Source organism: Micrasema longulum, unplaced genomic scaffold (assembly GCF_059751315.1).
Source record: "Micrasema longulum isolate JH-2025_06_02 unplaced genomic scaffold, ASM5975131v1 h1tg001597l, whole genome shotgun sequence".
Lineage (NCBI taxonomy): Eukaryota > Metazoa > Arthropoda > Insecta > Trichoptera > Brachycentridae > Micrasema > Micrasema longulum.
The window spans coordinates 338070-357778 of record NW_028278779.1 but is presented as its reverse complement, the minus strand read 5'-3'; the positions used below and the strand labels follow the sequence as shown (position 1 = coordinate 357778).

Here is a 19709-nt window from a genome sequence, read left to right as displayed (position 1 = left end):
AAGTTTGGACAGTTTACTAACTGCGAGGCCGCCATGCTCTGCAGATTCATGGCGTTGTCATCCACAAGAGCTGTAATTTCGTCGCAAGGATTAAGGATGAATCCTCGGTCTTCATTATTTTTACTGTGCTTTGACACGGTGAAAGCCATGGTCTCCCACACGTCTTGTATTTCTTTGACACCTCTTTCGATTGCCAACTCCTGCAAGAAAGGGGCATACTTTAAAATCGTGTTCATTCAAGAGCATACTAATGTTACACCATCTCCTTTAGTCCTGGCAAGCAAATGAGTCTAAAAGCTAATTCTGGTTGCATCTTTCTTCACATTGGTGCCTCCTCTACTAATTTCATCTCTTGGTTAATCTGAATGCTGACATGTGTTATAAGTTTACCTCTAAGACCTCGGGTTGCGGACGCTGCTGAGGTCCGAGTGACACATACATATGTACCAGGAACTAAGAATAAACACGCTTTAGTTCACTCATTTTATTTACACAAAATATGGGGAGAGAAAGAAAGAGACAGGAAGCTACTTATCCGTGCGGACTGCTGCGTTGCTGCAGCCTTTGCCGCCCGGATTTTGCTCAATCGTGAACACTGGCATAAACTCCTCTTGATCATGGAACCAGGAGCCAGGTTGTAGTCTCCTTCCACTCCGTTTTCCCTTTTTCCTCCTCGTTTTTACTACCCCGATTTCCCAACCGCCGTTTTTCGAGCCTTCCAAAAAACCTCCCCTCTGTCAAGTCGGCCTGCCTCCCCTCAAGATGCGCCGGCCAGTAGGGCTTTCTTTCGGGTTAATTACCGTAAACGGGGCAGGTTGTTTAAGTTTGATTATAATGGAAACCGGGACAGATTTTATAACATAACACATGTGGGCATCATTGAGAATTTAAAGATCCTACAACTCGTTGTTACAGTTGATTTTAGGTTATTGATTCTGCTATCAAACATTAAAAAAATTACAGTATTTTACCTTGATGGCATGATTAACAATAGTTTCTGCGATTTCTTGATACTTATGAAGTTCCATAGCAAACATATTATCCAGAGTGAATCTGTCTGGTGACATGTCAAACTGTTGTCCTGTTCAAAAAATAATTTATATAAATATCAAGTTCTTTTGTATTTTCCTGAACTAATAACCAAACTTAATGACCTAAGTTGTAGGTATCTGTAAATGGGCGATTCCTTAAATCAATGTTTTCTTGGCAATCTAAGGACAAAAAATTACCTGTCTTGGCCATAAGCTCATTCCAATGGCGATCTCTCATGGCTTCATTCTTTAGTGAAACCATTAAGGGAATAATGTTCTTGAATTGTTTCATTTTCGTATCTAGCATCTGACCGGCGTTCATTGTTCGTACAGCTTTTGGAAGCTTTCTGCATGAAAAGCAATGAGAAATTAAAAAAAGGTAATAAATAGGTTAAGACATTGAAACTCAGTTAAATAATTTAAAAATACACCTAGCCCCAATAAGACAAAACTACTAATAAACCCCGAGAAGAAAACAGCACAGATGCTTGTTTTTAGTCCATTTCAATTATGACATTTACGTGGCATTATATTGTACAATTATTTTGTAAAGTAATAAGGTTTGACGTTTTTTGACTAGAAAAATACACTTTGGACTTTGGAAAAATGCATTAAATTGTATTCATTTTATCCTAAACTAGATGTGCAATTTATATTTCGAAATTGATTACAATAATTTATACATTTTTGTATGACATACCGAAAATCTTTCAAGAAGTTCTCTATTCCGTCTATCAACTCCTGCGGATCCAAGTTGACCCAAAGGGTTTTGGACCAGCTGTCCCTCGCATCTCTCTGTCGTTTGAAGAGCTCATAGATCAACACCAGCCCCGCATAGTCTGTCTTGGCTCGGGCAAAGAGAGAAAAGTCCGCGAGGGGATTGTCGAACAGCTGTTCAGCTTGGCAGAGGACCAAACGACGGGCCTCCAAGTCTTCTATCATTTTACCATATTTCTATGACAAGTAAATACATCGAAATATTTTTATAATATTTTCAAACTGATAAATTTTGAAAAAAGGAGATTAAAAAATAATATTTTGAGTTTATTCAAATGTGTGAAGATAAAGACTGGATTTCACCCCGCAGGGAGTTATTAAAATAAACATATTAGGACAGAGATGAAGATTCTTTTAGATAAGAGAATATACGGAACTCTAGGCATTTACAAGGCTTGTTATTGGCGGGTTTAACCCTTCCTTTCCGGTAATGTGTAGCTAGTACACATCGCATCAAATAACTTTAATATACATGTAAATATAATAAATACTGTGTTAAAATTTTCTATATTTCACCGTTATACATTTACGTATGGGTTAAAATATTTTTTTTATAAAATAATAATTACTTCTTGGGGACAGAAAAAGCATTTATCAGAAATCGGAGATAAATCACTTATACAATTGAAAATCTACCAATGTGTCCCATATTGCGGCGCATGAAGTAAAAGAGTACAGAATATACAATAGTCTTATACACTCTTTACATCTCTCTCAATATTGCAGGTACCTATATTCGGGAGCAAGAGACAATTTCATGTGTCACACACGCAAATAGCAAAGTTTCCAGAACATCTGTAGCTCCAGTAGCTCTCCAAGCATCATAAGGGATGGTTCCCTCACACGTGCTGCGAGTGTAAGCTGATGGTTTTTTTCAAGTTTTTAGCAATTAGGTTAAAAACACTATCATTTTTTACTTCAAATATTAAAATAGTTAAAGACATGCTTACGAATATTCAATTTTTACAATTTAAAATCTCTCAATTTTGCATGCATATCAACTGCACAGCACCGTAACGCGAGAATGTTTTTGACACAGTAAGAGAAAGGTTATGCGGCCAACACACACTATGCAACATTCACCATTCTGCCCATGTTTGAATATTCATATTTTTAAAATTCACACCGGCCAATGACAGGCCATAAGCCTTGTAAATTCCTAGAGTTCCATATTTTCTTCTCTAAAATGTTCTTCATCTCTATTGTAATATGTTAAAAGAGATGTTTAGAAAAATGTACAAATTAAAAATAGTGAGTGACAAATCCCACTCCATTGTGTTAGATTTTAATTAAAATATTGATGCGAGTTATAAAATGCACTTCCACTCATACATTTATTTTGATACGAACATTGGAAAATATTTTTTAGAAGTGATTTTTTCAATACTCGAAAAACTTCCGGAGCAGGCTTTGTAACTCTAGGACTCGTTTATTTTACCTCCATCAGGTCGATTCCGAGGTCCATTCTCTCCCCGATAGCACCGGGTCCCTGGGTGTCAAACTTCTCCACAAACTGCTCCAGCACATTAAGGAACTCCCCAATCTCGTTGACGGTTATTTTGGAAAATTTATCTTTCGTCTTTTCCAGCTTTCCAGACCTGAACAGGGACGACCTGTAAAGTGTCCCCCATTCTTTTTCTAATCTCAATGCTAGTTTTGTATCTTCCTCTTGCACCTAGAAAAAAATAAAACAAAAAAGTATATATTCTAAACAATGACAAATTTCTATTAAATAACGTCAAAAATATTATGCAGCCATGGTACTGATCGAAAAAAGGGGAAAAGTTTTAAAATACCGGAATATTGTGAACTTTTAACGTTTCGAATGTCTCCTGCATGGTTTTGTACATGACTTCTGCACTGATAGTCATCTTCTGAACTTGAGTCACAGTCGACATTACAAGTTTGAAATCCTCCAGGCCTCTGATGTTCAGGTTGATGTTGGCACGCATTCTCTAAAAAATGAAGAAAATATAAAGTATGATTACAAAGAAGCACTTACTTTGTAGCTATTCATTGTAATAAAATATGTAAATATAAAACAACTTTGTAATTTTTTCTTTTTTCTACCGACCGGTTTCAAAGATACACAAGCTTCTTTATCAAGGTATACTTAACTAGTGAATTCTGTCCTATTTTATTTTTACAGTGATTACTAAATATTATATTACACGGATACATATGCAGCTAATAAGTCAAGTCTTTTTGTCATATTGTTCTATTAAAGATGGTAAGTGTGAAGTGAGATGGATACGATCATTAATAATTTTTGGATAATATGACAAAAAGACATGACTTATCAGCTCCATATGTATGGATGTAATATTTAGTAATCACTGAAAAAATAAAATACAGAATTCATTAGTTAAATATACCTTGTTAAAGAAGCTTGTGTGGCTTTAAAACCGGTCGGTAGAAAAATTAAAAAATAACAAAGTTGTTTTATATTCATTTTATTAAAATATAAGTTTGTTGAAAACATTTTCATTAGTAGCCTTCGTACTATTTATTATCTGTAAGGTATAAAAAAATTCATATAACAGCTTGCCCACCGCATACCAAATACGGCCTCTGAGGATTTAAGTCTCCTTGGCCGATGCTCACATACAAGGAAAAATTGTTTATTGCCGAACGAGAAAAGTTAGTCTTGGCATATTTGTGCTGAAAGAAGGTAACCCAGAAGTTCATAAAATGTATTTCATTGGATTGAGGAAAAGAGGGAAGTGAATTATTCACTAACTGAGGACTGAGATCAAATTGACTGGACGTGATTAATCATTACCTTACTTGGAAATCTCAATTTATTGCATTCAGCGCAGGCGAACAACTGATCGCGGATTGTGGTCGTAAAGTCGAACAGTCGTAAGTCGCATAGGTCGTAAGTCGACGAATAGCTGTGCTTGTATTGGAGTGTTACCGACAGGAGAAATGTTACTGACATGAAACAAAATATTTTAACCACATTTGGGTCTGGGGAAAAAAAAGGACTACTTATTAAACCCGAAACACAAGAACGCCCTGGAAATTGAAGCCATTTATAAACTGAGCTTTCAAGGATGTGATAAAGTGTACGTTGGACAAACAGGGTTCACAAAAAAGAAAATAATTGATGGACATAAAAGAGCGTGTAAACTAGGACACAGGACATCTCTTAGCCTTCGGACCAAAGATTTTGCATGAACCTAGAAATTACAGAGCACGAATAATAAAAGAGGCAGTTGAAATACACAAACACCCAAATAACATAAACAAAGACGACGGGCTGAAATTTAACTCAGCATGGTTCCCGGCACTACACACTACGAAAATGACACGGAATGTGCCTACTGCCGACTACGACATGGTACAAATTACTAATACATAAACACATTTTTTTTTCTACAGAACACAAAGTTTACCCTGAAGATGGCTCCTGCAATGGTAGCCGAAACGTCGGACGAATCCAGCATACACGAGATCACCCAAAAAAGATACATATTCATAACAGTGATTGTGAAAACCTACAACTTGTATTGGAATTTGACATACAATGAACAATAAAAAAACAAATAATCCTTACATCTATATCTTCCATCATTTCATTCATTTTCTCTCTGGTGTTGATGGCGAGACAGTTGCCTAGAATGTTCTTCCAGTCATCGGCCTGTCCTTGGATGTGCCGGATAATGGGTCTCAGGTTGACCCTGATAGGGCCAATGTCCACAAACTTCACGTGCTCATCTAAGTCTTCTACAATATTCTCAAAGTAGGTGAATTTCTCGTCGTAGCTAACAAGTTGAGAGTGCTTTTGGGCGAATTTTTCGCAGGTGATTTCCTTGTCGACTGACCAAAGTGATTTGTATTTTGTCCATCTAAAAACCATGAAAATATTTGAGAATTTTCGACATTACAATAAAAGCATTAAAGGCAGAAAGTATGAAATTAAATATAGTTTTGGGAAATGTCATTTTTGTTTAGATTCTAAACCTCACACCTAGCTGGCGGTCGAAGTACGACCACATACGCATTGGCCATGACTGAGCGTTTGGGTACAAGTTTAAGTGTCATCATTTTTGAGGGCTCAGGGCATGTCTATGCCAATGTGCATTAATATGCCAATGGCTTCAACAGAGCAATTTAAAAATCGAAATAAAAACATAAACAAATTTTAAATATGGAGGAACTTATCATCAAGAAACCTGTAAAAAAAAGTGTTAGAAATATTGTTATTTGATAAAAAAAAAGGGGTTACGTCCAACGAAATTGGCATAATTTCCGAATTAGTGGGTATTATTATTGGCTTTTGATGCTTCAATATTTATTGGTTTCTTTCCCTAGACCATGGATTTGACGTAGCCCCATAGGAAATAATCCAATGACATAAAATCACAGGATCATGGTGGTCAATTAACACGAGCATTTCTAGAAATAATTTTGTCATGCAGAAAATTTATGTTTTCATAAAGAGCCCCATATACGTTTGGTGAACTGAACACTGATTTTCAAAGTAAATTTTCACAATTCACAAGCGTTGTTTGAATGTAAGGCGTTCCACTATTAATTTGAGTATTGTTACACATCAGGTGTGTAAAATTTATTATCATTGGTTTGAGAAGAGAGTATTTACCATTCGAAAATTCTATCACCAAAAAAAACACCTTTATATCAGCATCTGTATTTTCATCTGTCATTATTTGTGGCGATGCGTGAGCTGGTTCTCGACAGTAGGTATATTAAATTTTGTAAATTTCGCAGCGCAAATGGATTACAAGGAAATGGAGTGAATGGACTGATCTTTTTTGTAGATTTTCTTATTTTTCAGCTTGAGCGGCAAAACTCCACACCGAACATATACTTCAATCGCGGTCAAAGCGGACACTGACCCCAGGTGACAAAATAATCAACTAAATAGTTTTTGGAACTATAAAGGTGCAAAAGAGACAGGGTTCAAGTGGGTGAGAGAAAAGGAGACAGGTATAGGAATTTATTTACGCTGCGACACATTTTCAAACGGCCTAACCAATTTGTATTATATATAAAGACGAAATTGAGACAGAGAAAAAAAAGAGAGAAAGCAATAGCACTCACTTTTGTACATAAATATTGGCGAGTGAAGTAATCCTGTAAGCTGTATCCTGCAGCAAGGTGACATAATCTCCGATGTCTGTGACGTACATGGCGTCATCGAAGAAACTGAATGTCTTGAATTCGTTTGTATCCGGAATGTTTATGGGAGGGCATGGGAGACACATACCCTTCATCCACCGAGGAAATGAGTTCAACCTTGAAAATTCATTTGCATTATTTATTCTCAACTTCTTAAGGGAGTTGATCAAATTAAATGTATCTGTAGGTTTACTACAGTGTACCTTTGTTTTCCTCCCAGGGGTGATATTCCAAACGCTCTGGCAGCCTTAAAAAACACTTTTATTTCGCGTATTTTGAATGTAAATATGCAAGATTAAAGTGTTTTCTACGGCCGCAAGAGCAGTTTCGAATAGCATCGCAATGTGTATAAAATTTATTATAAATGGAATATAAAACAAATGGTTCCTTTCGAACGCTTAGTAATGTCAATGGTGAATAAATCATCATCATTACTCCTTCGGCAGCCAGAGGTGTAAAGGGTACTGCATAAGAAGACCAGAAGACCAAATGCGGTGTATTTCGATCGTCTGTTACGTGAAAGTGAAGTGTCTTTCATTGCAGGGGCCAGTCCAGGGCAGTGAAACATTGCAGTGAACCACTATTAAAATTAATATTTCACCTTGACCCTGCTAGGAATCGAACCCAGAACCTCAGGCATGGCTGGCAAATGTGTCAGCTACTACACTAAGAAGTGCACTCATCTCACGTCGATGATTTCATCGCGTCAAAACTGCCATCTTTGAGTTCGTTTGCTCGTTGATAGATGGCGCAAAGTCATAAATAATAATGACAAGTTTAAAAAATTAACGAGTTTGCTCAGAAATTTTTACAGAAAATAACAATTATTCAAAATGCATGTAAAATTTCATTTAAAGACTCATCAAGCCAATTGATAGGGGTTGTTGGCGGAGACTCAGAGGCGATCTGTTATATTTTAATAGTCTTTTATCAGGAATAACGTGGAACTATATGTGAAGTGAAATATAGAATTAAATTGAGTAAAGTGTATACTAACCTATTGACGAAACTTTTAACGCTGCGTACAATAATGTAATATACTTCTAACGGAGCTGGGCTCATGGATACATCGGGGATCTGAAGTACAGCATCAACTTGGAATGTGCATACATTATTGTTCAAGTTATCATTGAAGTCTTTCATGTTTTTGATGCAAAACCTGAAAGCAATATACAATTTTAATTTTAAAAAAATTAAAAAATTCCTATATGTATTTGGGTTTTGTGTCATTGTTTGATTTGTTTGTATTACTACGTTCTTCTTCCTTTCCAAAGCGGGATCTGGAGCATGCGGCCGCGGTCTCAATTCGGAACTAACACTGTATTCCTTCACTGTCATACTGGGAAATTAGAAAAGGGTAATTGTACTGAGCATGTGTATTGTTGTGTAAATTGACAATACTGCAGTGAGGGTACAATGAAAGCTTTTAAAGTTTCTATGTTTTGTTATTTCCGCAGTTGGATTGTAAAGAAATATTAAATTTTCGTTTAATTATTTTTAAAAAAAATCAATAGTGAAAATATGCGAAACTGAAGAAAGACACCAAGTCTTTAGGAACAGTTTCGGGAAAGGGGTGGGTGCTTTCATTATTAAAGTCGCCATATATTCTGCCTATCCCCAAGTTGTGTAGTGATAGAAAGGCACGCTTACGAGACGAGTGTTTCGAAGGTGGCTTTCTCCCAGTAGGCGTAGAAGTACGTCATGTCAGGACAGCGCGCTGTACTGGTACCGTGGACAATGTACTCCAACTTCGTAAGAATAGGACCGATGGTGTCGTAGATGCGGCTCATGACGCCCACCTGTCTAGAGCGGTAGTTCTCCACTTCAGAAAAGTATACCTAAAATAAGATAAATAAATATGGAAACATTTACAAATTCCACGTAATTAGGTGCTACTTTCTGAAAAAAGAGGGCGAGAAAAACTATTGAGGGTGTGAGTTTTCCTATGACATTCTTCTAGTATTTTTTCAAAAACAGTAGCACAAAAATAAAACATTGTAACCTTACCGACCAATCACAAAACACGTCACTTGCGTATTGCAAATGTTCTAAGTTGTTCTAAATTTCATTGTTAACTATTATGTAGTGCCGTTCATCATCCAGAACATATGTGAGAGACGACGTTTCGGTTCTTATCCAAGTGGTCTAATTTGGCTTCCATTTTCCTTATATTGTCAACCCTGGGATGACATCATCTATATCTGATCTGTAATTAGTTGCTTTTTTTGTCACTGGCAGTTGGTGTAATGCGCGATTTGCCATAAATATTTGGAGGATGGGTGAAAGCGGTACTAAGAAGTGCTGGCATTGATAAATCATCAGGGAGTACAACGTCGGCAGTAGCATCACTTAGCTGGTTAGAAAATTGCCCAATTGAAAAAACTCCAGAAAGAGGAAATTGGAAAAGCGAAAATACATTTGCAAAACATTACAGAAGGTGGTAATTCCTCGGCATTGCCATCCCTCACAAATCTGTTCGAGCCCATGCACGACTAAACCTCTCACAATTGTCATCAGCTTTGTCACCAAACACTTCTCACATTTATAAAATATGTTCTGGATGAAGAACGGCACTACATAATATTGGAGTTTTACCTACCATTAAATCTCTTATTCTGTTGCCTTCGTCATCCAGAACATATTTAATTACTGCTTGGTGAGATTGTAATTGACGGCAAAATGCGCATTACGCCAACTGCCGGTGACAAAACAAGCAACCAATCACAGATCAGATATAGATGATGTAATCCCAGGGTTGACAATACAAAGAAAATGGAAGCCAAATTAGACCACTTGGGCAAGAACAGAAATGTCGTCTCTCACAAATTATATACAATATGTTCTGGATGACAAACGCAACATTATAAGAGTTTTAATGGTAGGTAAAACTCCAATATTATTTATTTTGAAAATACATTTGAGAAAGGAATATGGAAGTCTATACATTTACAGGGCTTATGACCTGTCACTGGTCAACTATCTAAATAAGTACATTACATTACAACTGTTTTTGGCTAAATCAGAGAGATATAAGAAGAGTTTCTAGAGTTTAAGATTTCTAAGATGAGATCAAATACGCTACCTTGCAAGGGTGTTTCAGAGTATCATCTAAGAGTCCCGTTTTTGGATCCACGGTAGGGTCGGGAACAAGGAGAGGAAACAGATTGAACGTTCCCATAGTTTTTACCTTATCCCCAATCTCCTGATTTATCATTTGTATGTGGCTGTGAACACTTCTCAGGAAATTCATTTCTGAAATATGAAGAAGAGTTTCAATTAATACATTTTTCATTTATTGAAACTCAAGCCACGCAAATTTCTGGGCGGATAAAGGATACAGTTCTGTGTGAGAAATAAAACCAGAATTCTAGATGAGCGCTTTCGACGGCTACTCTCGGGAAGAATCCTGAATTAGGAAATCGAGTGGAGATAGGTCCGCCTCGTAGTGTAGCAGTTAGCACATTGCCTACCATGCTTGAGGTCCCGGGTTCGATTCCTAGGAAGGTTTTAAGAAATATTGATTAAAAAGGTAGTTCTACACTGTAATATTTCAGAGGAAAGAGAGCAAAGTACGATGCATAACTTTTTTAGGCATATTGAGTAATATATATCACCGAGTTCGTCTTGATGAGATTTACAATCTGGCAAAATATAATATGTCTTTGTTTAATAGGGTCAGATAATATTAGCTGTGTCACTTTACAATATGTCTGATTTTCTGTTTCCAATGGCAAATTGAGATAGTTCACTTAACAACAAACATGACATAATAATGGATGTGATATAACATCTTAGAAAATCGAGTAATGGTTGACAATTTATAATATGTCAAACACTTCTTGTTTTGCCACCTTTGATTTAGGTGGAAAAATATGATATGTTAAACATATCTCGTTTTGTCAACCATTACTCTGTTTCTAAAGATGGGATGTCATGTCTGTTGAAAGATGGCTAAATATGGTATGTCAAACATATCTAGATTGCTAAATACGATATGTCAAACAAATCTGAAATTACTTGGCTTCATTAACAGAATATCCTCTGATTTCACTAATGTCCGTACAATCAAAACTCTTTATTGCTCAACTGTTCGCCCTCTTCTAGAATATGCCTCCGTGGTCTGGTCTCCATTCTACGTGAATCGCATAAATCACATTGAATCAGTCCAATATCGCTTGCTTCGAAAAGTAGCGTGGATGCTTGGACTAGAGAGAGGTAATTATTCTTATGCTGATATAGAGTCAATGTTAAATATTTCTAGTCTACAAAAACGTAGAACTAATATTGATTCCAAATATATGATCGGCATACTAAATGGTATAATCGATGTTCCATCATTACTGGGACAAGTAAAATTCCATATTCCGACTCCTAGGTTGAGAAACAATGAAATACTGTTCATCGATCGGCATAGAACAAATTATGGCCTTAATTCTCCAATGACCCGTCTTTGACGTTTTGCTAACTCAAATTAAGATCTGGACTTTTTTAATTTAAGTTTACAACGGTTTAAACGAGCACTAAATAGATAGTCCAGATCTTGTCTCGATGTCCCTTATGTTTGTCAATGCTTCTTTTCCTTTTTTAAAAATGTTTTTAACTATTCTTTTATTGTAATATTAAAACCATATAAATTGTATTAATGGACAATGTCCGTTAATAAATAAATAAATATCGTACGGAAGTCTGGTTAAAAATTATTTTTTTTCAGCATTTTGTGTACTCATGCCATGGTGAAAAAAAAATCCTCGAGGAACAAATGTTCAATGCATCTACTGACACAGAATTAGGCTTGTAAACTAAAATTCTGATTTTGATATTTTTTATTTTGAATAAGAAATCAAAAACAGTGAAAACAAAATGAAGCTCACTTATTTTGCAGTTATCTATGAAGGTAGTTATGTCCAACGAGGACCAGGGGATCCTCTCGAGCCCCGGTTGCAGGCGTTGCTCGACACTGTTGAGGTGACTTCTGGTCAGCTGGAGCACGGAGGGTCCCATGTCGTCGATTATCTGGTTGTATGTGGCGGTCAGCTCCTCCAGCTTCTCCAGCTCGTAGTACAGCCGGTCCTTTTGCATCGCGCCCTCCTTTATTGAGTCAGGCAGACAGAAACCTGGAAATTATGTATCATTACCATTGAAACATTTAAATTCTAAAACATAGAAATATTATGTACAGAAGTTAAAGCCAATGTTATAGGAGGCAGCTGCGTCCGTTCTCGGACTACAATGTTAGTTTTAAAATCGAACCACCTTATGCTATATTCTCCTCAAGCACTTACTCTCAAAATGCAAAATACACGTTCAATTACAAATTACAGATAATTACAATACTCACTTACAGATTCAAAAACTATTCTCACTCAAATGAAAGACATAACCCCTACAATACATCACATACAAATAATATAATCACTAGATCCTCAACACAAAGACAACTTAAACAAGTACAAACTAATACCACTTTCAGACAAATGGATTTTGAGTATTATTCAATTAAAATCTATAACGTACTTCCACTATCTATTGAAACAATTAGTAACGAGAAAATGTTCAAAAAGGCTATAAAAAAATGGATAGTGGAGCTAGGTAGAAGTAATATGGATTGTCTCATTCGCCCAAACTAATATTTGAATCAAATGCTCCACAAGTGTATACCTCATGTTATGTTTTCGTTCTTTCATTGTGCATTTTGTAATGTAAATAATATAGATGTACATAAATTAATTATAAACATTAATACGTAGTGTTTAAAACTGTCTGAACATTTTGTTAATTATCTCACATGTAAAAATATTTTTTAAAAAAAACATATTGTTAAGTGCTCTCGGCACGCGTAACCCCAGTGAGGTCACATTATTTTTATTATTAATCATAGTTTATGATGGAAAAAATATGAATAAATAAATAAAATTACAGTTTACCGGCAAAGATAATTTTCATACAAATATACACATTTTCATGTGTAAATATCGATTTTACTTTATACCGTCTCGATATGTACCAATGAAGATAGCGTTTGTAATCGCGGGCCCTGGAAATGTATTGAAATAAAAACGCAATACCTAAAAATTCCATTATCTCCGCTTCTGCTATAGCTTGGAACACGTTCTTCTTGAAGTTGGTGGCATACTGTAGGTTATAATCCAGCATTATCCGACCTTCTATCACATCATGCCACAGAAGAGGTTGCAGCTGGACCTTGAAATGAAAATTAATGTTTGAGAAAATTTGCTACTAAACTGTATTGCAATTTTTTAAAATTATTTTAATAGTAAAGGAAGTTTCAAACCTTATTACTGGCTTTTAAGGAATTGGGTGCTTTTCCGATATCTTTAGTTGATCGAATATGCAGTTGTTTCTTTTCTAGTAAACCTGTAGAAAAAAATCCGTTTTATATTGTACTGTGAAAATTATGCAAGGATTATTTACGTACTCGTGCGTCATGTACACAGAATTTGATGCGGTTGGTAGTTTGATAATTTATTTCCATTCCTACATAACAACAAACCACTACGCTGTTTCCCCGTAAGCCTATGCTTGGAGACATCCCTATGGAAAGAGAATAGAACGCCATATCACTCTGTCTCCATATACAGATCTTGCTTCCCTACACGCTTACATCTTCTCATACACACGCACAGATTATTCCAACTTTTGACACATCCATCTTTAAGTATTTGTTGGATTAGGCCATTATTATTATTATTATTATTATGGATAACTTATATAGCGCTATTTTTGTAATATAATGCCCCAAGGGCGCTTTACATAGTGATTCTCTTGTTAAATAAATTTATTTGAAGCTTTTAAATTTGTAATTTAATTAAAACAATTTGTTTTGTTGTCACATGCTACGGATTTATTCAAATGATTTAGACAACAAGTGGGTTTTAAGTTTTTTCCGAAACATCACTTCACTTTCACAGCCTCGCACCTCTGCTGGGAGAGCATTCCATGCCTGGGCCATAGGGCCTGCGACCGCAAATGCTCGTTAACTAATGCCATGTCTTTCTTGGTCTTCTTTTATTGCTGCATTCATCGACATTCGCATTGTAAATCTTTTAAGTCGTTCTTTCACTGTCCATTCACTCTACACATCCAAATCAACGCAGACCAACTTTCTTGATTTTGTCTCAGCCTTACATAATGTACGGATCTCGACATTTGTGCATTTATCGTACATAGTTTTACCACACATTCGCCTGAGAGATCGCTTTTGACATCATTCAGCCTACTTTCATCCCTATTTTCCAAGTCCATACTTCCATTCTCATACATCAGGGACGACATCAGGACTCCATTGTGAACTGCTAATTTTGCCTCTTGCGACAAATATTTATTTTCCAAGGTTGATTTAAGTGCACCGGTCACTCTGTTCCCGGGCCCTCACCCTCCTTTCAATATCTTTCTAAGTCATTCTATCTCTAGTAAACATACTTCCTAGATACACAAATTCCTGTACCTGTTTCAGTAAAGCCCCATTCACAATGATTTCACATTTAGTCATACTTTCGTTTCTTTTAAAAACCATCACATTCAATTTTTTGATATTCATAAGCAAATCGCTTCGCTTGCATATATTGTAGACATATTAAATACTTATTTTTTATTCCTCATTGACCTTGTGGTAGAGTGGTCAGCGTGTTCGCCTACCATGCAAGAGGCCTCAGGTTCGATTCCCGACATGCTTTATGCTAGAATATTTCATAGTCCCTGGACTGGTACCTGAAGCGTAGACTGATCATCTTACCGTCATGTAACAAAAATGAATAAGATACCCTGCGATTGGTATACTAACGCAGTACCCTATGCACCATTAGGTGCGGAAAGGGAATGAGGATGATTTATTCCTACATCTTTTCTACCAAAAAGAAAATTAAAGAAGCAGCAGAAGAAGGATGAAAGCAGAGTGAATGTGGTCGAAATGCAATCTCTCAGACAAATGTGTAGGAAATCTATATATGACAGGGTAACAAAAGATGAAATCAGGCGAGAGAGCAAATCTGAGACATGTATAATTGATAAAATTAAGAAAGGATAACTAAAATAATTTGGCCAGGTAGAACGAATGGATGCTCCACGTTGGGCGCCGAATTGACAACGCTTTATCTGCAGAGTGTAAAAAAAAGTAAAGTTTTCTTTCGGGAGTCGGAAAATTTACTAATAGTGAGAGAGGGTGTATAATGTTATGTCATTCACAAGCTATACATGTTTCTTGTTTTGCAGTTTCGATTCTTAAATAACAATCAAAGTTAATTTATATAATAATGGCCAACAGTTCGAACCCAACTGACAGGTAATCCGTCAAAGAAAATTGAATACAACTGACCTGGGCAATCCCGAAGTCCTGGTCTGCATCCAATTCGTCTTCCTGGTCACTTCCTAGGAGATGGATTAACTGTTGACTCTGAATTTTAACACCTTCGCGATTATTTCGAAGATTTAAAGGAGATTACAAAAACCCAGTGGCGTGCCCAATATGGCGAAATTTGCAACAATAATTTTTAATGTATTTCCGCCCGTGTGCAGTGACGGAAAACCAGGCGAGCCATCTATCGACGCCCATTAAAACTACGTATTTGATTAACTAATCAAATACGTTGTCCTTTTCGGTTGACTTCATCTTTTCTCAACAGATGTCACTGCCGTGACGAATTCGAACCGATGGCCATTACAGAGGGCATAGAAATAATATGCAGCGTTGTAAAATAAATAGTACATAATAAATAGTTCTACTCTAACTTAAGTCTATTAAATATAAGAATTGAAGGTTTAAACAAAGTTCAAAGACTAAATAGGTGCGAAGGTTTTCACGGTCACTGTTATCAATATTATGTATCTTTTTTGGGTGATACCGTGTATGTTGGATTTGATCCGACGTTTCGGCTACCATTGCAGGAGCCATCTTCAGGGAAAACTGTGTGTTTTATAGAGAAATGTATGTGTTTAAGTACTACATACATTTCTCTATAAAACACACAGTTTTCCCTGAAGATGGCTCCTGCAATGGTAGCCGAAACGTCGGATCAAATCCAACATACACGGTATCACCCAAAAAAGATACATAATATTTTCAAAGACTAAGTTAGGTTGAAATTATATGTGAGCTAAACAGAAACATTCTCTGAAAATCTGTTCTTACAAATTAAAAAAAAAAACATATACTCGTATGCACCATAAGAAAGCTAAACACAAATTAATTGTACTTCTTCTTTTGGCATCCTGCTGAAGTCTGTAAACATCTTCAGGTTGAACAGAAGCTTCTGAGATAAGGGACTTCTTTCTCTTTGCCACATACTTCTCACCGTCTTCTGATAGGTGAACTGATGAAGGGCGGGGTCTTTCTACAAATAAACAACGGATTTACATAAATATGTAGAAAATTATAGATGCAGACATGAAATGATTAAGAGTTACAAAATCCACTTTATTGTTATTCGTATAACCTTGGATAATAGTGTGAATTAAGAAGTCTTATCAGATCTAGACTACATTTCTAACAAATCTTTAATCCTCTGAAACCTGAATTAAATCTGGCAGTTGTAAAAAATATTTAATACAGCGTGTATAGTAAACCCTGTCACATCCAAAACCACAATGATCGGTATGAGCAAGATGACATACTGGCATATTAAAAAAATATTTAGAAGCGTTTTTAAATTAAAAAAAAACAAATGGTTGCTTACTTCGGCAGAGCGCAGAGCTAGCTACCCCTTCAACACTTCTGTTTTCTCCCCTGAAACACTACCAAATTATTATTTTTTATACGTCAATATTTCTCCGTGCTAATACCGATCGGTTGTTTCGGACGTGACAGGGTTTACCTTTTTTGCGGTATAAGAAAATTATTTAAAAATTCAGTTTTTTTTCCTTATATGAAGTTAAAAGTTATTGCTATGTTATTATAATGAAAACATACATAAATTGAAACATATTAGGTCACAGGCCAGTTGGCATTTGACCTTAAATAATGCAAATAATAACGGAAGGAATCAGGTGCTCAATGAGGAAGTTCAGTGGTTTTAAAAATTTGTTAATAGACCATTTAACTAAGCTGATTTAAAAAAAATAATATGGTGGTATTTGTTACCTTCTAAACTTCAGGTTATGTCGACTGCCTAGTAGGTTCTACATAAATTGCTAAATATTTATCCGCGTTGATATTGTTCCGTAAAAATCGTCTTGTGAGAACGTTTTTCACTCCACGCCCGTTTTGGATAAATCTTCAGACTAACATGGTATATGTAATACACAGATAGAGTAAAAGATTGTACTTACAGGTTTATTATCTTTTATTAATACAGAAGATACAATATATAAACTTAACTAAACTTAATATAATAGAGAATGGAAATACTTAAAAATAACTCAAGGAATCTAATTAAGAAGGAAGGTTCCGGGTTCGATTCCCGGTGAGAACAAAAAAATGAAATGTGATTTTTCTCAAGCCTGGGTGTTCTGTGATGTAATTCATTACTGTGATTGGGCTTCCTGGCCTGTTGTGGTGCAAAAAAAAAAATAAGAAAAAAAAAAAAATGTAAATGCCGTTTTTGGCAGGATTACGAATTGCAACCTAGCGGACAGAAATAGACACCATAAAATAGATTGCCAGCCATTAAAAAACAAAAATTTGACATTATTATGGGAAAAATAAAATCGCAAAGTTAGTGTTTATAATACTTATATTATTGTGTAATGTTTTTATAATAACACGCAGTAGGTAATATAGGCCTCGGGTGGTATTCTGAAGCTTCTCTACCCTCTAGAGAGTGGTTATTTTGGGTATTTTTATTTTTTCAATGCAACGACGCTTTGCTTCATAAAATGGCCACACTGATGATTGTATGTCAAATGACGTATAAAACTGTTAAAAAAACCGAAAAAAACGAATACGGTTCGGTCAATTCAACCTAATTCAGTATTTTGGGTAATGTTTAAGGTCGCAATAATGTTCTAAATGAAAACCATAATGTTTTATTTCACTTGTTTATATTTATTTGACGTTTAATCATCAGTGTGGCCAGATATGAAGCAAAGTGAAAAAAGTATTTATCTACCTTCAACTACTGGTGGTTTCTTAAAAACAACTTTAAGAATTTTCCTCTTCATTCCATTTTTGACAATTGGCACAGCATCCTTTAGCCACGTCTGGAATGTACACTCTTCATATTCCTTCATCACCTTCATGAGGGCTCTGTACTTACCGAAGGATACCTCCCTTTGCTGGGAGTTATCCAATTCCTTTGTCTAAAAAAAATAATTTAGTTGCTAAAGCACTTGACATTAAAGGTTAAAAATATAGAGTGAAATGTTGAGAACTTAATAAATCTGTCTTTAAATCAAAATGAATTGATGGATTGATGATAAATACAAAAAAATATATATAAGAATTACGTGTATAAATATGTTGTACGATTTCCTCAGTTTATTAGAAAGAATCCGACACCAGTAGATGGATCCAGACATTGGCGGGTGGTTGTATAGGAGAGGCGGATTGTTTCGTTTGCTCTGAAAATATAAAATAAAAAACATGAATAGACGACTATTCCTTTACGAGTTTAAATATTACGTTGCAAATATCACGAAACACATGCAAATATTTGTGTGAGAAAGAGATATAAATGTTTTGATAGTTCATAATATTTCTGTGTAACTCGTTGCTATAGTTATGAAACTAGCCGTCAGCCGCCGACAGTGTTGTATATCGTGGGAATACTGGCAAAAAAAATTAACTCGAAAATATGCAGATTTGACCTGATGATGCAGTTTTGTAAAGTTTTTAACTCTCTACAAATTGGCAAAATACACTAAGTGATATTAAATTTCATATATCTATAGTTTTAAAAATAAATTTAAGGTTAAGTCGTATACCGGGTATTTTATTCAGGCTAAAAGCTATAAATAACTTAATATTTACTTGATATAAAATTAAGAAACGGAAAAATTAAAACATGTTCTTAAATGAGCACTTAACATCTTACTATATTTAAATAAGATATAAAAGAGTAAAATTGGAACAAAACATAAATGCTTGATTTCTCAAAACAGGGATTTGAGAGTTAAAGCTTTTTGCCAGTATACCCACGATATATACTATAATAAATTATTTAGGTATACACTTTAGTAAATTTTAAATAAAAATGAAAAAAAAAAAATAGTATTGCATTTACCTATCATTACTTGCCAACAACGATAATGCCTGTAGGCTGTTGCTAATTTCCTTTTTGAATTTATTAATATTCAAGTTAAATATATCACTCGCATTGACTCTGATAATGGTAGTATTATACAAATTGCAAATTCTATGTGTGCATGAATTTTTCGCTACATTAGTGTTTACGTGAGCACAGTAAAAGAATTTGGTTTTACAGGTATGTCTAAAGGGTACGTGAAAATCAATTATAATAAGTAAATTAGGGTAGTCAGAAATGCCATTTATAAGCTTGAATAAAAACATTAAGTCAGCTATCCGTCATCTATTATCCAAGGAATCTATCTTAAAATGTCTTCTCGCTTTGTTATAATTATTAAATTGGTAATTATTTCTGTACGACATACATTTTAACAATATATTTTGAACTTTTTATATTTGTGGCTTTTATAGTATGGGGACCAGATTAAAGTTGCATGTTCAACCCGGCTTAAAACAAATGTGATACAAAATTTTTAGGGTATTTATATCTTTAAATAGTTTAATGACTCTAGTGATAAAACCTAAAATTTTGAATGCGTTACCTGTAATATGCCTGACAT

General features: G+C 35.2%; 1 protein-coding gene across 1 annotated transcript in view; it reads right to left on the bottom strand.

Annotated features, from left to right (window-relative positions):
* The window catches only part of Dhc98D (Dynein heavy chain at 89D), an 86743-nt gene that overhangs the window by 54952 nt on the left and 12082 nt on the right, over positions 1-19709 (bottom strand). The window contains exons 11-27 of the mRNA XM_088236720.1: positions 18351-18464; positions 18014-18203; positions 16163-16300; positions 13246-13328; positions 13019-13154; positions 11825-12067; positions 10036-10205; positions 8604-8791; positions 7951-8112; positions 6876-7070; positions 5368-5659; positions 3605-3763; positions 3247-3483; positions 1732-1985; positions 1230-1378; positions 972-1081; positions 22-200 (exon numbers count right to left, since the gene is read on the bottom strand). Coding sequence (XP_088092846.1) covers positions 22-200; positions 972-1081; positions 1230-1378; positions 1732-1985; positions 3247-3483; positions 3605-3763; positions 5368-5659; positions 6876-7070; positions 7951-8112; positions 8604-8791; positions 10036-10205; positions 11825-12067; positions 13019-13154; positions 13246-13328; positions 16163-16300; positions 18014-18203; positions 18351-18464 — 2999 coding nt within the window. The remainder of the gene's footprint in view (positions 1-21; positions 201-971; positions 1082-1229; positions 1379-1731; positions 1986-3246; positions 3484-3604; positions 3764-5367; positions 5660-6875; positions 7071-7950; positions 8113-8603; positions 8792-10035; positions 10206-11824; positions 12068-13018; positions 13155-13245; positions 13329-16162; positions 16301-18013; positions 18204-18350; positions 18465-19709) is intronic.